Consider the following 20362-nt stretch of genomic DNA (forward strand, 5'->3'; position numbering starts at 1 on the left):
AGAGCTAGGAAAGCTACGTGCTATGGAAGCTGTGTTTTCCTGCCATGGATCCCGTTATGGAGACTATACCGACTATTCCAGAGAGGGGCAGGGCTGTACAGTACATTGTGATACAAATGTACAGATTTAGGCAAAGGATATAAAAAAGGCTCAATAAGAATGACTTCCCTTTCTATTCGTGTTCAACTTTGGAAATAAATAGTCATTATAATTTTCATTTCACACACAGAAACAAAAACCCAGTTGAGGCTTCACTTAACTGGTATTTGTGTTGCACCTTACTTTATGAAGACACAGATTTGGTTTTAATAATTCAGCTACCAAGTCCCACTTACTGGAGTAAGTGACCACCTGAGTTGTCAGGCAAGGGCATAAGCGGCTGTATGGTCCACATGGGGAAAGAGCTCATTCTACTAAACACATTCTACTAAATATAGCAAGGTGTCCTTGCTCTAGGACACCTGTACTTCACGACATGACATTTCTTCAGAGATGTTACAAACACAGAAGTTGACTCAACAGCAAGAGGACACATCCCAAGTAGAGTGCTCTGGCCAGACAACACAAACATGCAGAGAGTGGAGTTGAACTGCTTTTTCTACCTGTTGTACTATCTGAGGCATCTACCATCAACCCTAAATGTCTATACAACATATCATGGCCTCTAGCAAGACACCCATTAGTCAAGTTGAAATGTAATATTGAACATTCATTAAGTGCTGGTGTGTAGAAATGGACCCGAGAATAGGGTCTGGGTTCCTTCCCTGGATACTTCCAAAGGAAATATGTGTGGGGCCTCTTTGCCAGGCATAGCTAAAGGCTGCCAAGTTAATTCCTTTCCTCATTGGATCATTTATTTTAACAATCACCAACCAATTCAACAGATACTTTTATTAGCAGATTCAATGATGTGATAATCTTTCCAAAATTTACAAATGTACAATATATTTATAGCATTACCTTCAGATAGCTTCAGTGCAAAGATATACATATAGTACATCGTGGTAATTATTTGTAAAAATAGGAAATGGCATAAGTAAAAAAAAAGACACACAAGACACTTCCAACTGTAGGCAGAGAAAAATATATTTTTATAAAGTACTGAATGTGGACTTATTTTTTCTGTTTGTAAAAAATACATGTGCAAAAATGTGTTTCTAATGATTCCCTAAACAGCTGGCATGGCTATACCTCAGAGTCTTCTTTAACAACTTTCACAAGGTTTGCGGTATCTTTAAAAGTGTCTTCTGTTGCAGTGTAGGCGGGCGTTGGGTCTCTTTTTGGAGAAATTTTATCAGGGAGAGATGGTGATGGAGGTGGGGCCCCAGCATCCCCTTCCTTTTGCTCGTTGTCCATCTGAAACCACAATGAGGCAGGAATTGGCCATTTATTCCCTTAACACAACTAGCAACAATTTGGTACAAAGGTTAATCTTGACCAGCTGACTCAGAAAAATCTGAATGCTTGTCCACTTTAGCCAAGCAAATGATCTAGAGCAAACAATGCCTGTGCTAAGGAAAATAGCTAAAAATTACCTCTGCGTAGATTGGGTTTTCAAAGTTGGTGGTTTGTTTCGGCTTTCGTTTGAAGATATTCCATCTTGTTACCTAAAGGAAAGAGGAAAACAAACCCAAAAAACTTCAGCAAAGGAATTTTTTGTGGGTTACTTTTCTCCTTGTCTAGGTTTTAAAATTTCTTCTCACTGAAAGGACCAAGCCATTTGGGACCTAGGAACGTGGGACCTGGCCCAGGAAATCACCTGTTCATCTCTTCCTGTGGCCCTGGAACCATAACTGAGACTCTGCATGGGTTTCACCTAATGATTTCAAAACACATCCTTGATTTGAAGTTCACAGTTTATAAATCTGTAGCCACTGAGTCTAGAAGCTTTGACAGGCAGCTCACTCTGGCTACTTCCATACAGATGGAACACAATAAGACCAAGACACCCAAGAGCTTGCTGGGGCTACTGGAAAATGGAAGGAAAAGGCTGAATTTAACTTTTGCTTCCTAAAACAAAGTCTTGATTCTTGTTCAGTTCAGGAATGGCCTCTCTCCCTTCATCATTTCCTCCTGTAATTATAATGACAAGAGTTCAAACAATGCACAGTCCTGAGTGCTCACTGCATGTCAGGGATTATTCTAAGAGTTCTGCAAGTGTCTGATCTAATCCTCTCAGCAGCCCTTTCAGGTGGGTGCTCTTATGATCCCTACTTTATAGAGGCTGAGGCACAGCAGGAGCAAATAGCTACACTGTAGGCGAAAGGGCAGGGAATGACCACTCAAGGGACAGCAGAAACTACCCTCGATGACAGTTGGCAGCCCTCACCTCGCTGGAAAGCTGCCAGCAACGCTGGCCACAGCTCTGGCTGCAGGATAGGAACCTGGCATGAGACCAGGGAACCCACACATTGTATGCAGTGTATTATACTCTGTGAAAGTACAGGACCCACAAGTGAAGGAGTAGCAAGCACGTGGCCATAGGCTAAGTGTAAGAGGCCATTCACGCTAGCTCCCATTTGAATGAGGTCCTGCTCTGTCCATGGTGCCTCCAAGGGGAAGATGAAGACATGGAGCCAGAGTCCTGACTCTGGAGCTTCCAGTTAAGCAGGGAAGCCCTGAACTCTGCAAAGTCATTGCTTCGGTATGGAACGGCTTCTGGAAACGAAGTGCCTCCTAACAAGAGAAACAGTGTGGGGGCTTTCGTTGATATCTCCTTGAGATGCCATGCAGATCAATGCAAATTTGGAGAACCAGGCCGGCGCCCTGGCTCAGTAGGCTAATCCTCCGCCTTGCGGCGCCGGCACACCAGGTTCTAGTCCCGGTCGGGGCACCAATCCTGTCCCGGTTGCCCCTCTTCCAGGCCAGCTCTCTGCTGTGGCCCAGGAGTGCAGTGGAGGATGGCCCAAGTGCTTGGGCCCTGCACCCCATGGGAGACCAGGATAAGCACCTGGCTCCTGCCATCGGAACAGCGCGGTGCGCCGGCCGCAGCGTGCCAACCGTGGCGGCCATTGGAGGGTGAACCAACGGCAAAAGGAAGACCTTTCTCTCTGTCTCTCTCTCTCTCTCTCACTGTCCACTCTGCCTGTCAAAAATAAAAATAAAAAATTTTTTTTGGAGAACCATGGAACTCAGTCTTAGGAGTTCATGTTCTTAACTTTGAGTCCTCAGCCTATTTACTGATGAAAGATAAATTTGTGAGACTCCTGGGCACATGAATGGCAACCTAGGGTGATCTTTTTTTTTTTTTTTTTCTTTAAGGTTTATTTATATTTGAAAGGCAGAGTAAGAAAGAGAGAGTGAAAAAGAGATTTTTCAAACTGTGGCTCACTCTCCAAATGCCTGCAACAGCTGAGGCTGGGCCAGGTCGAAGCCAGGAATCCACTTACTCCACACTTCTGACCCAGTTCCCTCCTGATGCACCTGGGAGGCAGCAGATGATGGCCCAAGGATATGAGCTCCTGCCACCCACATGGGACACCCAGATGTAGCTCCTGGTTTCTGGCCTAATCCCCCTGTTGCAGGCATTTGGGAAGTGAACCAGCAGATGAAAGCTCTCTCTCTATCTCTTCCTCTGTCACTCTGCCTTTCAAATAAATACGTAAATCTTAAAAAAATAATGTACCTTAAATAAAAAAGTTTGTTTCCTTGAAAAATATTAAATGGAAATTTTGTGTAGAAGAAAGAAGTAAAGGATTACAAAAAGGGGGACAGAGACTTAGATATAAGCTCTTCCAGTTGGCATCAGTTTAGCTAATACATTTGTATTTTGACCCAAACAAGCAGAACAGGAGCCAATGTCTGAAGTGGTTCATGGCTAAAAATATAATGAGACTTCCAAGTTAACTTTGTCAGTGCCAATTGCATTTGTGGATTGTGCAACTTAAGGAATAAAGCTTTATAAAATGATCAAGTTTCTAAATACCCTTAGGCTTTTGTTTACATTACTGACCAAAAATAGAGAACTTTAGAACTAAGACATGCCAGATCCCATTGTTTTCAACCAGGAGTGTGTACTTGTGTATGCTTGGGGAAGATGCCACTGGAATTTAGTGGACAGAGACTAGGAATACTGAAATGCCTAATTTTGTAGCAAAAATAACTGTCTCATTCAATACGCTGATAGTATCTTCAATGAGGAACACCATCGTCCAGAGGTAAAATGGTTTGTACAGAATCAAATAGCTAGATCTCGGATGGCTGCATGTATATATCCATTAAAACTAATAACATATCAGCTATTAACACAGAGTTGTATAACAAATGGACCCTACAAATTGGAAAAGGCCTAAAGTCATTCTGCAGAAACTCCACCAAGTGATAATTTTTTCTTTTAATCTCAATATCAAGCACTGTGCCTGGCACATCGAGAGCAGTAATGGTTGGTTGCATGATTGGTTGGACAATTAAGTGAATGATGGACAGATAGGATAGATGACGTGGGTATAAACCCATGCCATCTAGTGCTAAGTACAGCTAACAGCAACAACACCTTGAACAATGTGCTTTATATAAGGGAATAGACACACGACACACATTTTTCCATTCAATTATCATTTATAGCCATTGTCTATATGCTCACTAAACTAGGGTCTTTTTGCTTTTTACTTGTTAAACTTCTTATTCAGTGAAGTATTAAGCCTTTTTACTGTGATGTAATTTTAAAATATGTTATCTCAAAAACTAATTTTAAAATATTATCTCAAAAACTATAAAAAAGGGGGAAGGAAAGAGGCTAGGAGGGAGATAAGGGGAAGGAGGGAGGGAGGGAGGGAGGGAGAAAGGAATGTCATTTTCTTAGAATTGTATCCACAAATCACATTGAATCTTTTAAGGACTAATTAAAAATTAAAATTAAAAATTATAAAGCACACACAAAAAGACACATGACACATACAGCAGAAAAACTGCATTATTCACAACTCAGTGTTAGAATATAGTGCTATTTGGTGGAAAATTTCTCAATCTATGCTTTTTAAAAAATTATCTTTATTATCTGCCTACACATATTGGGATCTGTGAGCTTGCTGAGGTCTACCCAATTTACCTAGGATTTGTATCAACCCAGCAATTCCAGCATTCTTTCCAAATCTCACAAAATTTCTGGAGTCAGACATTGTTACCTGAGTCCCAGCAGCACCCGCAGACACTGGCGTTGTCTCTGGACTTGTCTCAGGGGGGTTTATGGGACTTTCATAATTCTTGGCATCCACATTTCCAGCTACCACTGCCTGCGAACACATTGAAGGCCCTTATCCAGTTTTGAAAGAATCCAGCAGTAAGTACATTACTACAGTTTGCTATCAGCTCTTTGGTTCTGTTTTCCACCAACATGGATGGACATAGTTTTTATTCTTTGAGCCGATCCTGCAGCCCAGGACTAAACACAATTCCTCCCTCCCTAACATCCTGGGCATTGGCCACTAAGTCATCTCTTGCCTTAATCCTGGAAAGCAAATGCATCTCTTATTGATCCCATTAACTTAATACTAACAATTTCTGTTGTATTCCCTATGCCTCCTTACAGCCACCAATCACCATATTTTTGAACAAATGATACTCTGGATGTATATCAGCAGCCAATTACAAGAAGAATGCCATGAATAATTCCCCAAACATAATGGTGAACTGAGAATCCCATCTTTGGATGTTAAGAGCAAAACTCTGAAATTTCAGAGGACTACTTAAAAGACATTGAATTTCTGAAGCCATAGGCATAATAGAATTAATACTTCCCTACATGCATGTTTCTGTAACATGCATGGAATTCCACAGTTCCCTCTTAAATCCAAATTTCCATGAATAAGTAATTAATAAATTATAGGGCAGATAACTCCCACATTCTCCTATACTTCTGTATTCATCAATTTGCTTTTTTCTCAAATTTGGATGTGTTTCTATACATGGCCTCATTTTATTTCAGGTGAAAATGCCAAAAGAAATATCCTACCTGTTTTAGCATGTGAGTAAATTTTTGCTATCTGCTATCAAAATACTTTCAAGATTCAAATATTTCTGCTTCTAAGAAAGCTATTTGTAGGGACAGGTGTTTGCCCCAGCAGTTAAGATGCCATTTGGGACACCCAAGTTCCAAATGGGAGCACCTGGGTTTGAATGCCAGCACTGCTTCCATTATTGGCTTCCTGCTAATGCACACCTTGGGAGGCAGCAGACGATAGCTCAAGTCGTCAAGTCCCTGCCATTGAGGTGGAAGACGCAGATGGAGGTTCAGACTCCCAGCTTTGGTCTTGCTCAGCATGGGCCATTACAAGCCTTCAGGGAGTGAAACGGCATAGATGAAAAGATTGAATCAATCAACCTCTCTCTTTCAGATAAATGAGTTTTTTAAAAAGATTTATTTATTTAATTAAAAGGCAGATTTACAGAGAGGCAGAGGCATAAAGAAAGAGAGAGAGAGAGGTCTTCCATCTGCTGGTTCACTCCCCAAATGGCCACAAAGGCCAGAGCTGTGCAAATCTGAAGCCAGAAGTTTCTTCTGGGTCTCTCACATGGGTGCAGGGGCCCAAGGACTTGGGCCATCTTCCACTGCTTCCCCAGGCCATAGCAGAGAGCTGGATTGGAAGTGGAGCAGCCGGGACTCGTACCCATATGGGATGGTGGCACTGAGTTTACCAGGCTTCTGAAGGGACTCACACACCTGCCACTCAGAATGAGTGACTCAGAGTGATGCAGAATGATCAGCCTCAGCGAGGCTGCCAAGCCTCAACAACTGAGCAGAAAAACAGGATTCCTGCTGTTTTCAGGTCAAGTGGTCAGGTCAGCCCTGCAGGTGGCAGGGCTGAGGCCTGGAACACTCCCCACTTGGAGAGGTTCAGGGACTCCGCCCAGACCCAGCAGCAGCAACCAGTGAAAGAAAGAGCTGTGTGCCGTCTCACCTGGGCAGGCAGAACCACTTTCACGGCACAGTCTCTGGTCACGTACATGGGGTTTTCGAATATTACAGGCTGTTTCCCCAGCTCCATGGCAAAGTGGTCACTCTGGTAGGGGAGGGGAAGAGAGAGAGAGAGATCACACTGTATGGATCCAGTTCGCACACACACAGGGAGGTGCCTTCCTCACCCCTGGAAGTTTTCTGGGTGCTGTGACAAAGCTACCCCAAAGATGAAAGCTTAGAGATCGTCACACATGCACAAACACTCCCATTGCAACACACACGCACCAGCAGAGACACAGGGGCCTCACATGATACATCTCTAAGGTAACATAAAGGCACTAGGTCATTAGAACAAGAAAACATAAACTCGTTTCCTATATAAACTCTCTACGGTCCTTTAATGCAAATAACTTGGGGAGTGAGTCTGGACAAAAGAGAAGAGGGTAATGTTGGAAGAAGGAAAAGAACAGGAGAGGGGGAGAGGAGAGAGAATGCATGACACTGAACTTGCAGGCACAGCTAATAATGACGGATTTGGGGGAGGGACAAAATACTCTAAGTGGCTTTCCTATAATGATTACAGAGACTTGTTGATCCCCTCACAAAATAACCCATGTGGGCCTCACACAGAGGATTACTGTACCCATCTTACAGATGGAGACAGTGAGTATGGGGGCAACCAAGCTGCACGCTATTATTACACACTTAGAAGGTGGCAGAGCCACATTTTGAATCAATACTGACTCTAAATCACTGTGTAGTCCAGCATTGGAATACACTGGTGGAAATTATATGATGCTAAGAAAAAACCAGTTCTCTTCTTACACATTGTCATCAAATAAAAACAAAATATTGTATCTCCCTCTACACCACTAAAAAATGAAAGTTTAATATTTATGACTGTTTATGATTCGAATGCAGCAGTGTGGCTTAGGGCCAAGGAAGTAGGGATGAGTTTTAACTTTATTACTAATGCAACCAATACTTTTAGACCTATTTCTGCAATAAATCTCAGGTCTCCCAACTTGATCTATGCAGCACAGACTTTACTCTGACAGTTATATGGTGTATCAAGGTATTTCAACATTCCCCAGGTTAATTTCATTCTTGATAAGAAATATTTCTTCTATAAAATAGTAAAAAATGACAACTTTGAAATAACCATCTTAAACCCCACTCACCAGTGACACTGATCCGTCAATAGCAGACTCAGGACCAAAACCAGATACGCCAATTTCCATGCTGTCATCTGCCCCTGACCTGAAGGTCACCCCATTGCCATTTTCAGAAGGTTTGACAAGACTGCTTAAGCTGGAAGAAAGTCATGGAAACAGTATCTTATTTTTTGTTCAGCCTGTTGTATCTTACTGAAATGCAGATCTTTCCTCCACGCGGCTGTATCTTGCTAAAATGCAATGCTCCGTTCCCACTCTGAGTCAAATACGAGGCTGTGTTCCCTCAGCTTCCTGGAAACGTTAAAGCACATTCCTGGATGTAGGAGATGGGGGCCTGCAGGCATGCCGCCAGCCATCACACAGCCAGCTGTGCTCTCTAGCCTGACCTGAGCAGCCAGCAGCAGGCACAGCCATTAGGACTGCAAAACTCAGGCCTCAGCAAAGCCGTTGATGGAGAAATTGTGATTTGGAATGAAAGCTTTCGACCCTTCCTAATCTTTGTTCCCGCAGAAGAGAGGAACTGCCTGCTCTACTTTTACCTTAAAAATAAAAATTTAAAAAATCAGGTTATTCACCTGATCCCATCACACAGGCTTCTAGACTTACTATCCTACATGCTGAAACCAACCTGGGCAGCTTGGGCAGAGCTGGCAGAAGAGAGCCGGTCTTCCTGTAGTGGAAAAATCCTACAGTTGCCAGGGCTCCGACGATGACGATCAAGAGAATTGTCAGCAGCACAGCCATGGCCGCTATGGAAGACACAGAAGCAGTGAGCAGGGAAAGAGCCAACAAACGTTGACCGCCGGAGAAGCTGAGGGCTACAAGCCTTCATTCTGCCAAGACTGGGCCAAATCTGATAAATCAACAAATAACAGCATTCTCCTGAGGGCCATGGGTACTTCCAGGTTGCTGATGGTCTTAAAACTTACTTGTTGCTGGAGGGATGCCCTTGGAAAACCCTATTTCGCAATACTGTCCGGTGTAGCCACTGGCACATCTGAAAGTAAAAGGAGAACCATTCACTAGCCTGCTGCCTTGCTGGGCTCTGCTGCAGTTTCATAAGCACAGCCCGAGATGCGAGAGCGCTTCGGTCAAGGACTTTACAATTAGATATGTTGGGGCCAGCGCTGTGGCGCAGCGGGTTAAAGCCCTGGCCTGAAGTGCTGGCATCCCATATGGGCGCCGGGATCTAGTCCCGGCTTCTCCTCTTCTGATCCAGCTCTCTGCTATGGCCTGGGATAGCAGCAGAAGATGGCCCAAGTCCTAGGGTCCCTGCACCTGGAAGAAGCTCCTGGCTCCTGGCTTCGGATCGGCTCATCTCCAGCCGTTGTGGCCATCTGGGGAGTGAACCAGTGGAAGGAAGACCTCTCTTTCTGTCTCTACCTCTCTCTCTAACTCTGTCTTTCAAATAAATAAAATTAAATTTAAAAAAATTAGACATGCAATGCATCCTACACAACCTGTTTTGTCAAGAGAGGACAAGAAGGATCAACAGTGGCCTGGCTGAGAAACTCACTCTAGTGGAGGAGCTATGGCATGACATGGCCAGTCCCACCAGAGCAACCTACTGGTGCCTTCTCTAATCTATGGAATTCTTTCTTACGGAGAGTGAAAAATGGAAACCACGGTTGTGTTCCTTCCTTTGATCTGCTTTCATTAAACACTTTGCAAAGGCACCTGTTTATCTCACCCCATGTCAGAGCCTTCTCAGTCGTCTGTTTGCCACATCTTCAGCCCAGGCTTTGCTCATCGTGGAGGTCTCCCCCTAAAAGCCGCTCTGTGGACAGCGTTCTCGCACAGTCCCACTGGCCTCAACGAGCCCAGGGGAGTTGGAAGATGCTCCTGCCATTTCTCTAACTCCCTACCCTCAAAACATGCTCCAGGACTTTGGGGTCACCTGGGAGCTTGTTAGAAAGGAGATCCCTATGACTGGGCATTTTAACCACATCCACAGGAGATTCTTATGCACACTGCGCTAGTTTACTGCTGCCTTCCCCAAGGGGCAAGGGGTGTGGGGCAAGCTGGTTAAAATGTGAAATTAGTGAACCAGCTAGGTTCTTGCACTTGTTTTCTTGGCTGCTTTAAGGTCTCCAATTCCCGCAGAAGAGGCAAAACCTGCAGCTCGGACCTCAACATTCAGACTTACTTGCATTTGGGCAGATCATTCTCATCAAAATAGCAACTTCCTCCGTACATACACCTGCATGGGGGGGGCATGGTGATGGGAAGTTCGATGGCTGCAGAAAGGGAAAGCCATGCATGTGTTAGTCGGCCACACTCAGCAGAGCACCCGCTCCATGCAAACCTGCCCAGGCCTGCAGTGGATACAGGGGCAGGCCAGATCAGTAGTCTCCCTGTCAACACATCACCTTCCCCCAGAGTCAAACAAATTTCCCTCCCAATAAGAAGGTCTTGGGGGTCATGTACATTTAGTGGAAAGAAAGAGGCAGTTTATAGCATTCCCCCTTAAACATGAAGAGGTGCTAGACTCCAGAGCAGGGATGAATAGTTAAAAGAACCTTGTGGTAAAGAATATCTTAACGCATTCAGGTTTCCATTTGAGTTTTCAGAATTCTCCCCCATGATCCCAGTTGAGGTCAATAATTTAGTTTAGGCACATCTTGAACCTTCAGCTAAAGAGTCTAGAGCATTGGCAATCAATCAACAGACACACAGACACTGGATAGACAGCCAGAGAGATCCTCAATTTCTTTCCTCCCAAGCTGCCCTTACACTTGGTCTCTGCTCCCAGCTCTGGCCCCACCTGCTCCCTGGATGTGCCCCATGGCCATTAGCGCTTCACAGTGCTATACTTGGAAGATTTTGTTTATGGAATTGGGACAGCTTCTTGGCTCAGTCTTTCGATTTGTGCCTCTACACAAAATTTGCTGTATCAGAGAAGCCTTCCCTGAACACTCCACCTGAAAAAGCAACCCCACTCACTTTGTATTCATTCCTCTTACCCTGCATTATTAGTTTTCTCTACCACCTGACCTATTATATATTTATTGGTTTCTCTAATTATTACACTATTAAACATAAGCTAAGGAGAGCAGAGGATTGTCTATTTTGTTCACTTCCAATATCTTCAGCACTTAAAACATTGCCTAGCACATAGTAGGCATGCAATAAATACTAACAGAACTAACTGATTAACATACCAAACCATGAATGGCTACCATCATTAATGTGTTTACTTTGATGAGAATCTTTTTAAAAATCACTTGGAAAAAATTAAAAGGTTGTAACAACTTGAACAGCAACTCTGCTACAATATGAAATTGCAATAAATGTCAGAAAGCTTCATTTATAGCACAGAACATATCTCAAAAGCTTGAACTATCATCCTGTTCGGAATATTGCTGAGAATATTGGAATACAGGCAATATTGCCCCAGTAGCAGTGGAATGAGTGTGGTGGGGAAGGAAGAAATGAGACAGGAAGTCATTTTTTTCCATCTTGAGTTCATTCTTTAAACTTGCCCACTTTGCAGTCTGCTGGGGTGAGTCAGAGGCTGGTTCCTTGTTTACCAGCATACTCCCCCTGGTGGGAGAAGGTGGTTAAACACTTTCATTTTCCCATCATGTAAAATTTGGGGAAGGCCCCAAGGATGCTTAGCCATCAAATGGGCAACTAGTGAATTACAGGATTTTCTGTACTTATAAAGCAAAGGATACTAGTTAGGGGCACATAGTTATTCCTCATGACATACTAATTCTTCAATTTAAAAGAGTCATTGATAAAAAGGTTTTGCCAAGAATGGATCATCCACAGAATTGGGGATGAGAATGGAACTGACTTCCTTATTCCAGCATTTATCTTGCAGCCACATAAAATGCTTTGCAAAACATAGCCCTTTTTTGGTTGTCTCGACTTTGAAATGAGCGGATGAGAAAAACAGTTAACATCCTCAAGCCTGGCTCACCCCTCCCACTGCAGGAACATGGTTCTCCATCTTGAGAAACTCTGTAATGGCTGAGCGGATTCTGGGGTGCCAGGAGCCCCGTGCAAACGGAAGGAAGGAGAGGTCTTACAGAAAACTCACTCTTTGAAACGTCTTTATACAACAACACAGCCACAGACTTAGGGATACTGCATCTTTATCACTGCAGATCTTAGCAAATAAATTTCAAGAATCATGGGATAGCAAGTTCTGTTTGGCCCCTTACATCCTACTCACTGTTTATGCTCCCCGTATCTCTTGTCCCTCCTTTTAGCCATCCCCACTCTACACTGAAAGGACCCAGCACACAGGGATTCTTCAGGTCCCTGAAGGCAACCTTGGCTGCCCAGGCAGTGCCCCTACCTGCGTCACACTCAGTGGTGCTCCCCTTTAAAAAGTTGGAGCCTTGGGGACAGGCACAGCTGTATCCTCCAGGTCTCAGCAAGCAGAGGTGGCTGCACACCTGTTTACAAGGGTTGGGCACTGGAAAGCACATGAAAGCAGCAGTTAGGACAAGAGAATGAATAGCCCAATCAAGCGCCATCAGCTGAGCCCCAGCGGCAGCACCCCAACACTTCCAGGCCACATGTTACCTGGCTATCACCCGCACATACACACCCATCACAGCCACCCACAGCAGAGGGACACAGTCCCTCCCTGGGCCCTCTGGCCCAGTTCTGTAACTCACATTTTCTATTGGTGCCATCCATTTCCTCTATCCCCTGGAAGGTTCAGAAAGTGAGTAACTAGCTGGTTCATTGCCCAACCACAAAATAACCCAATCAATGCTAAGCATATTGAGATGGCTCAAAGGACCAGTAAGATCTCAGTATTGTATCAAGATTTGTCTTTCCCCAAATCTAGATAGATCACAATACATGGTCTATTCAAAGCATATTATTGGGTATGATTTCCACTCCATACCTATTTTCTTTTGGGCTTCAATTTCCTTATTTCTAAGAAAAGGGAATTTAAGGGGCTGGCACTGTGGTGTAATGGATAAAGCCACTGCCTGCAGTGCTGGCATCCCATAAGGGTGCCGGTTTGAGTTCTGGCAGCTCCACTTCCAATCCAGCTCTCTGCTAAGGCCTGGGAAAGCAGGAGAAGATGGCCCAAGTCCTTAGGCCCCTATACCCAAGTGGGAGACCTGGAGGAAGCTCCAGGCTCCTGGCTTCGGATCAGTGCAGCTCCAGCCATTGCAGCCAACTGGAGAGTGAACCAGTGGATAGAAGACCTCTCTCTCTCTGCCTCTGCCTCTCCTTCTCCCTGTTTAACTCTGATTCCCAAATAAATAAATCTTTTTTAAAAAAAGGAATTTAAAGCTATGATTCATCAGAATCACCTGGGAGCTATCCACAGAAGCTCAGGTTTAAATTCCTGTGAGGAGGGGCCAGCGCTGTGGCATAGTGGGTAAAGCTACCTCCTACAGTGCCAGCATCCCATGTGGACACCAGTTTGAAACAGCTGCTCTGCTTCTGCTCCAGCTCCCTGCTAATGCACCTGGGAAAGCAGTGGAATATGGCCCAAGTGCTAGGGCCCCTGCACCCATGTGGTAGACCTGGAAGAAGCTCCAGGCTCCTGGCTTTGGATTGGCCCAGCTCCTGCCATTGTGGCCATTTGGGGAGTGAACCAGCAAATAGAAGACTCTCTGACTCTCTCTCTCTCTCTCTCTGTAACTCTGCCTTTCAAATAAATAAACAAATCTTTTTTAAAAAAAAAAAGTTCATAGAAAATGGAATTAAAAGACAAGTCATTTTTCAAAAATTTTGGGGTGGAGCTCAAGCATTATTAATAAAAGTACCTCAGGTAATTTCAGAACCTTCTGAAGTCTATCTTAGCACACATTATGATTTACCCAAGGATTACACTGCATTAGACGATCTCTAAATTCCTTCTTGGGTTAACCTTCTGTAATCCTGATTCCCCATTATCCAAAATGTAGCCATAGCCGAAGTATGGCTATAAAATTATAAGAAATCTTCCAAGAGCTTCATTCAAATGCTGCCTCATTACCATCTTGTCAGCTCTCTAGAGCAGAGCTTTTTAAACTTTGATGTGGTACAAATCACCTGGGGAGTCTTGTTAAAAATTCAGATTCTGATTCAGAGGATCTGGGGTGGGGCCCAAGAATCCACCTCACTAATCAGCTCCCATAGGATGCCGAGGCGTCTGTCCCACAGCCCACACTGTGAGTAGCAAGGGACGGGAGCCGTGCTTCTCAAAGATGATCCCTGAACCCACAGCAGCATCTGGTGACTTGTTAGAAATGCATATTCTTAGGCCACATCAGGCATGTTAAATGAACACCATAGGAGGGCCCACCAACTCATATTTAACAAGCTCCCCAAATGATTCAGATGCATGCTAAAATATGAGAGCTAGCAATCTGGGCTGGGGCTCTGGGCTCCATCTCAACCAGCACTTTCCAAAGGGGGCCCAGAGCAACCATGGGCTGAGATGCTTTTGTTTCAAGAAGTCTCCAGACTTTTCTCTGCCTTCTCCATGGAGGCTGGCGGGGGCCCCACCTGGGGCTGAGAGCTGCAGAACAAAGTGCTGCTGTGTTGGTAGATCTGGAATGCTGTGTAGAGGGGCTGAGCAGGGACAGACACTACCAGCCACAGAAGAGCCACTCCTCGGCAAAGACATTCGCCACTACTCTAATCCGGGCTTCTCAGCTCTGAGCTGCAATCTGCCGTGGCTGTCTTGGGTCTCAGAATATCAGTGGACTTAAGAGGACCTCGGGCTCTACCCTTGATTCCCAATAGAGGGATGGGAAGGCAGTTCAACCTGGAACTCAGCATGTTGACTATTGAACCAGAAAAGAAAGACACTGAGCTTGGGTTGGACAAATTTAAACTTCAGAATCATTTCTGGGGCCGGCACTGTGGTGCAGCGGGTTAATGCCCTGAACTGAAGTGCTGGCATCCCATATGGGTGCCAGTTCAAGACCTGGCTGCTCCACTTCCAATCCAGCTCTCTACTATGGCCTGGGAAAGCAGTAGAAGATGGCTCAAGTCCTTGGGCCCCTGCACCCACGTGGGAGACCCGGAAGAAGCTCCTGGCTCCTGGCTTCGGATTGGTGCAGCTCTGACTGTTGTGGCCATCTGGGGAGTGAACCATCAGATGGAAGACCTCTCTCTCTCTCTCTCTCTCTCTCTCTATCTCTTTCTCTGCCTCTCCTCTCTTTGTGTAAATCTGACTTTCAAATAAATAAATAAATCCTTAAAAAAGTCATTTCTGAGCATAAAACTCATACATTAGCTGTGCCACTTAAGTACTCAAGATATTAAATCTCTCTTAACCTCCATTTCCTTATCTGAGATGAGAATAAAATCTCTTTATAAGGTTTTGGAGATTAATTGAAGTAACAAACATATGAGTGAATATTAAAGAGAGAACCAACGTACAGAACTTGGTAAAGGGTGTTTCCTTTCCTCGTGTCAAAAACTGCCCTTCCTTTGCATTTTGCTCCAAACACTGTTAGACACAGGCAATTAGAACAGGCGGCCAGATGAAGCAGAACCCAGATCGAAGGACATGAGAAGAGGGGAGGAAGCAGAAATGTCTTTGACTGACAGTTTTGAACTCAGGTCCACATATCTCAGGTAATATGAGTAATGAGTAAGATATCTGATGTCCATGAAACCATTTTGTGACCTGTTAACTCAGCACTTTGCAGGGGCATGTTGCCTGCTGGACTCTGTGGCTCAGAAATGTATTTCCTTAACTTCAGACAACAATGAGAAAGGAAATGCTTTTGCTTTTTATCTGCTGATGGCTTGTATAATGTCATTCAACCTCCAATTTTATCTTTGTTTGGTCAAAATTGTTAAACCACACACACACACACACACACACCTTTTATGCACTAAGAAATTAGCCTATTATAATGCCACTTTCCAACAATATAGCCATTATTTTGAAGTAAGCTTTTGAGATAATCAGAAACATCTTACCCCAAAGTTGGTGACTACCTACCTGACTTGTTATATCTGAGTTGATGAAATATTCGAATCTGAGTAAGCCAGGGGTTCACGACCAGCATTTTCTCTTTCTCTCCTTGCCCAAATTTATCTTGTTTCCACACTTCTCCCTTCTCCTTAGATACCCAGTATAACTGATCTTCAAAGATATCCAGACTGTAAGGTTTCATTGCTGTTTACACAAGGAGAAAAACAAAAGAAGGTTATTGAAAAGAAAATACCCATCCCTATTTCCATGTCCGGTGTTATTCTGCTTGAATTAATCTCTAATACAAGGCCTTAAAACTCCAGCAAAAGTTGGTAAGACTTTCCTTATTCTGATCACAAAAACGTGTGCTGCAATGGGACATCGTGATAACAGAAACTAAACTAGGTTAGCACATGCTGTCCTACACCAATCATAGGGCACTAGGTCACTGTCAAGTTGATGATTATATTTCATTTTTGGAGAGCAATTTGCCAGAGATTTATTTTTCTTTTGAACATAAGATATCACTAATCAGGTAGGAAAGATGTGATGTATACTAGATCATTGCAGTTCTGCAGAACCTGGATAAGAAAACAAAAGGCCCCTCTCCTTCTACATGCTTCCAGTTGTCCATAATCAGCAAGCTGACACACTGAAAATGAACGTGTCTACAAGTGGTTAGACATGGATTAATGCCACCTCTAACAGAGCAACTTAACATGAAAATCTCAGTTATTTCATTATTTTTCAGTATTTCTTAGTATTTCAATTGCTGAGAAGCATTTTTAAAAATTACGTAAAAGGGGCCGGCGCCGTGGCTTAACAGGCTAATCCTCTGCCTTGCGGTGCTGGCACACCGGGTTCTAGTCCCGATTGGGGTGCCGGATTCTATCCTGGTTGCCCCTCTTCCAGGCCAGCTCTCTGCTATGGCCCGGGAAGGCAGTGGAGGATGGCCCAAGTGCTTGGGCCCTGCACCCGCATGGGAGACCAGGAGAAGCACCTGGCTCCTGGCTTCGGATCAGCACGATGCGCGGGTCGCAGCGGCCATTGGCGGGTGAACCAACGGCAAAAAGGAAGACCTTTCTCTCTGTCTCTCTCTCTCACTATCCACTCTGCCTGTCAAAACAAAAAAAAAAATTTGTAAAAGGGACTAAAAAGGCTTGAGTTATTGCTAATGGATTAAGTTGCATTTAATTCAGCATCTGACAGTTGGGGTGGATACAGGTATCTAAGAAACTATGGGGGGCCAGCACTGGCAGAGCAGGTAAGGCCACCACCTACAACACCAGCATCCCATATGGGTGCTAATTCAAGTCCCAGTTGCTCCACTTACAATCCACTTCCCCGCTCATGGCTTGGGAAAAGCAGTGGAAGATGGCCCACGCATTTCAGCCCCTGCCACCCATGTGGGAGACCTGGAGGAGGGTCTTGACTCCTGGCTTTGGCCTGACTCAGTCCTGGCTATTGTGGCCATATGAGGAGTGAACCAGCAGATGGAAGATTGTTCTCCCTCCTCCCCTCTCTGCAACTAACTCTGACTATCAAATACAAATCTTAAAAAAAAAAAAAAAAGAAAAGAAAAGAAAAAGAAAACTATGTGAGCCATGTCCTAAGATCAGGGTTCCTCTTGAAAAAATGGACAAGGAGGCCGGCGCCACGGCTCAATAGGCTAATCCGGCTAATCCTCCGCCTTGCAACACCGGGTTCTAGTCCCAGTCGGGGCACCAGATTCTGTCCTGGTTGCCCCTCTTCCAGGCCAGCTCTCTGCTGTGGCCAGGGAGTGCAGTGGAGGATGGCCCAAGTGCTTGGGCCCTGCACCCCATGGGAGACCAGGAGAAGCACCTGGCTCCTGCCTTTGCATCGGCGCGGTGCACCAGCCGCAGCGCGCCAGCTGCGGTGGCCATTGGAGGGTGAACCAATGGCAAAGGAAGACCTTTCTCTCTGTCTCTCTCACTGTCCACTCTGCCTGTCAAAAAAAAAAGAAAGAAAGAAAGAAAAGAAAAGAAAAAAGAAAAGAAGGAAAGAAAAAGAAAAAATGGACAAGGAGGTACCTTTCTCTGAAGGGAGGAGAGAACTTCCACTTTGACTATGACCCTATCGGAATAAGATCAAAGTCAGCGAACTCTAAAGGCTTCCATAGCCTTGGCAACTCATGACTAGAGCCTAGGGAGATTATTGACGCCATAAACAAGAGTGTCAAATTGTTAAGTCAGCAACAGGAGTCACTGTGTACTCACATCCCATGTGGGATCTGTCCTTAATAGGTTGTCTAATGTGAAGTGATGCTATAACTAGTACTGAAACAGTATTTTTACACTTTGTATTTCTGTGTGGGTACAAACTGATGAAATCTTTACTAATTATATATATATACTAATTATATATATAATATAATAATATATATATAATTGGAAATGAAAAAAACCCTGGTGTTAAATTGGAAATGGCATAGAAAATTAATTAATTTTAAAAAAATATTATGTAGGATCTCTGTCTTTAATGTGCTGTACACTGTTATTTAATGCTGTAACTAGTACTCCAACAGTATTTTTTTCACTTTGTGTTGCTATATGGGGCAAACTGTTGAAATCCTTACCTAATATATACTAAACTGATCTTCTGTATATAAAGAGAATTGAAAATGAATCATGATGTGATTGGAAGGGGAGAGGGAGCGGGAAAGGGGAGGGTTGCGGGCGGGAGGGAAGTTATGGGAGGGGGGAAGCCATTGTAACCCATAAGCTGTACTTTGGAAATTTATATTCATTAAATAAAAGTTTAATAAATGAAAAAAATGGACAAGGAAACTAGAAATCTGTTAATTAATTATGTAATACATTAAATTCTAACTCAGTCCTTACCTCCATGTGAAATGATTCTTCTGTCAGTCCCATCATATTTCATGGTTTCAATAATGTCCTCCTTCAAGTCACTCCAGTAGATCTGGTTGTTGTTCAAATAATCAATTGAAAGGCCAGTTGGCCACCCAAGGTCCTGAGAAACCAAGACGTTGCGATGTTCCCCATTCATCCAGGCAGACTCAATTTTAGGCTCTTTCCCCCAGTCAGTCCAATACATGAGCCTGCAACAGAAGGTTTCTTCATTGAAACAACTCCTCTAAGAGAGCTTCTCAGCTATGGTGGAGCATGGGGTGTTACCAACAGCGTAATCTTCTGTTTGCCCGAGAGCTGGGTCCTAAGTGGCATTGATTTTACATGAGCATGTGTGGCCTGCCATTCCTAAAGGCTACCCTTCCTTAATAAAAATTGGCCAGCCAAACATGGGCCCTCTGTGGTCTAACAGCCATGGCTTTGCATTCACCAGCCTAAACAATCATCAGGGGATCAACCCTACAATTCTATTGAGGAATGTGTGGATTTTAGACAAACTTGGGCTTTGGAAACAACATGGCCAGAGTCCTTTCTCTTTAATACGGTGTTGGTCTGAAGTCTGTCACAAAGTCTCAACAATTGGCAAATATCACTTCGTTTAGTTTTCATTAAAAAAAAGTAGACATGTGAAAGAAGGCAGTCACAAAGGCCCACATACTGTATGACTCCACTGGTAGGAAATGTATAGAGTGGGAAAATCTATAGAGACAGAACGAAGATTACTGGTTACTTAGGATTGAAGAAGGGGAACAAACAGGACTGGGGGTTGCTGGGTAAGGGATTCAGGGTCTCTCTTAAATTGATTATGGTGGTGTTTACACACCTCTGTGAATATATTAAAAGCCACTGACTGTACATTGTGAGTAAATTATATGACATGAACTGTATTTTTAAAAGGTAATAAATATCAAGAAAAAGGTCCACAGAAAGATCTTTTCCATCATGACTTTGTTTGTATTATTTACTGAGCTTAAGAACAGACTCTCACTCCTGCTGCCTGTCTGTGTGCAGGACACCCTTCCAGCTCCTACACTCGCCCCACTTCCCCAGGAAGCAGCCCCTCATCACCCTCAGTCACACCGATACTTTACCACCTGTTGCATTACTTAATGGATCCCAAGTTTCCAAGTTCAGTGCAAATGGTACTTCCTACATACACCAGGGTACTTCAGAAAGGTCATGCCAAAGTGTAAATAAAGATTATTTTGCTGCAAATATTTCTGAATTCCATGCTTAGTTTTGGGTTTGTTTTTTTTGTTTGTTTTTTTTCATAATACACATTTCCCAAGAACTTTGTGAAGCCCTCTTGAAGCATCCCAGAATCCCTGAAAGTAGCAGAACCATCACAGGGTTTCTGTGTGACAAGTTTCCTCTCCTGCCTTCTATTATAGTCAACAATTGCTGAATAAGAGGACATGATGTTATTTTATCCAGGTATGTAAATAGGAGTTGGAAAGTTAAAATTACTTTATAGGCCTTTTGTATGATATAAATGAGTTTATATACA

The 20362-nt window shown here is 43.9% G+C and overlaps 1 protein-coding gene across 1 annotated transcript in view; it reads right to left on the reverse strand.

The window, feature by feature from the left end:
• Positions 1 to 467: 467 nt before the first annotated feature.
• Positions 468 to 20362, reverse strand: part of LRP2 (LDL receptor related protein 2) — a 195170-nt gene continuing 175275 nt past the window's right edge. The window contains exons 69-79 of the mRNA XM_062196314.1: positions 18826 to 19046; positions 15992 to 16168; positions 12377 to 12496; positions 10217 to 10307; positions 9000 to 9067; positions 8699 to 8819; positions 8077 to 8206; positions 6899 to 6998; positions 5124 to 5254; positions 1536 to 1607; positions 468 to 1356 (exon numbers count right to left, since the gene is read on the reverse strand). Of these exons, the coding sequence (XP_062052298.1) occupies positions 1186 to 1356; positions 1536 to 1607; positions 5124 to 5254; positions 6899 to 6998; positions 8077 to 8206; positions 8699 to 8819; positions 9000 to 9067; positions 10217 to 10307; positions 12377 to 12496; positions 15992 to 16168; positions 18826 to 19046 (1402 nt within the window). The 3' untranslated portion in view covers positions 468 to 1185. The remainder of the gene's footprint in view (positions 1357 to 1535; positions 1608 to 5123; positions 5255 to 6898; positions 6999 to 8076; positions 8207 to 8698; positions 8820 to 8999; positions 9068 to 10216; positions 10308 to 12376; positions 12497 to 15991; positions 16169 to 18825; positions 19047 to 20362) is intronic.

This window comes from Lepus europaeus, chromosome 1 (genome assembly GCF_033115175.1).
Source record: "Lepus europaeus isolate LE1 chromosome 1, mLepTim1.pri, whole genome shotgun sequence".
NCBI lineage: Eukaryota > Metazoa > Chordata > Mammalia > Lagomorpha > Leporidae > Lepus > Lepus europaeus.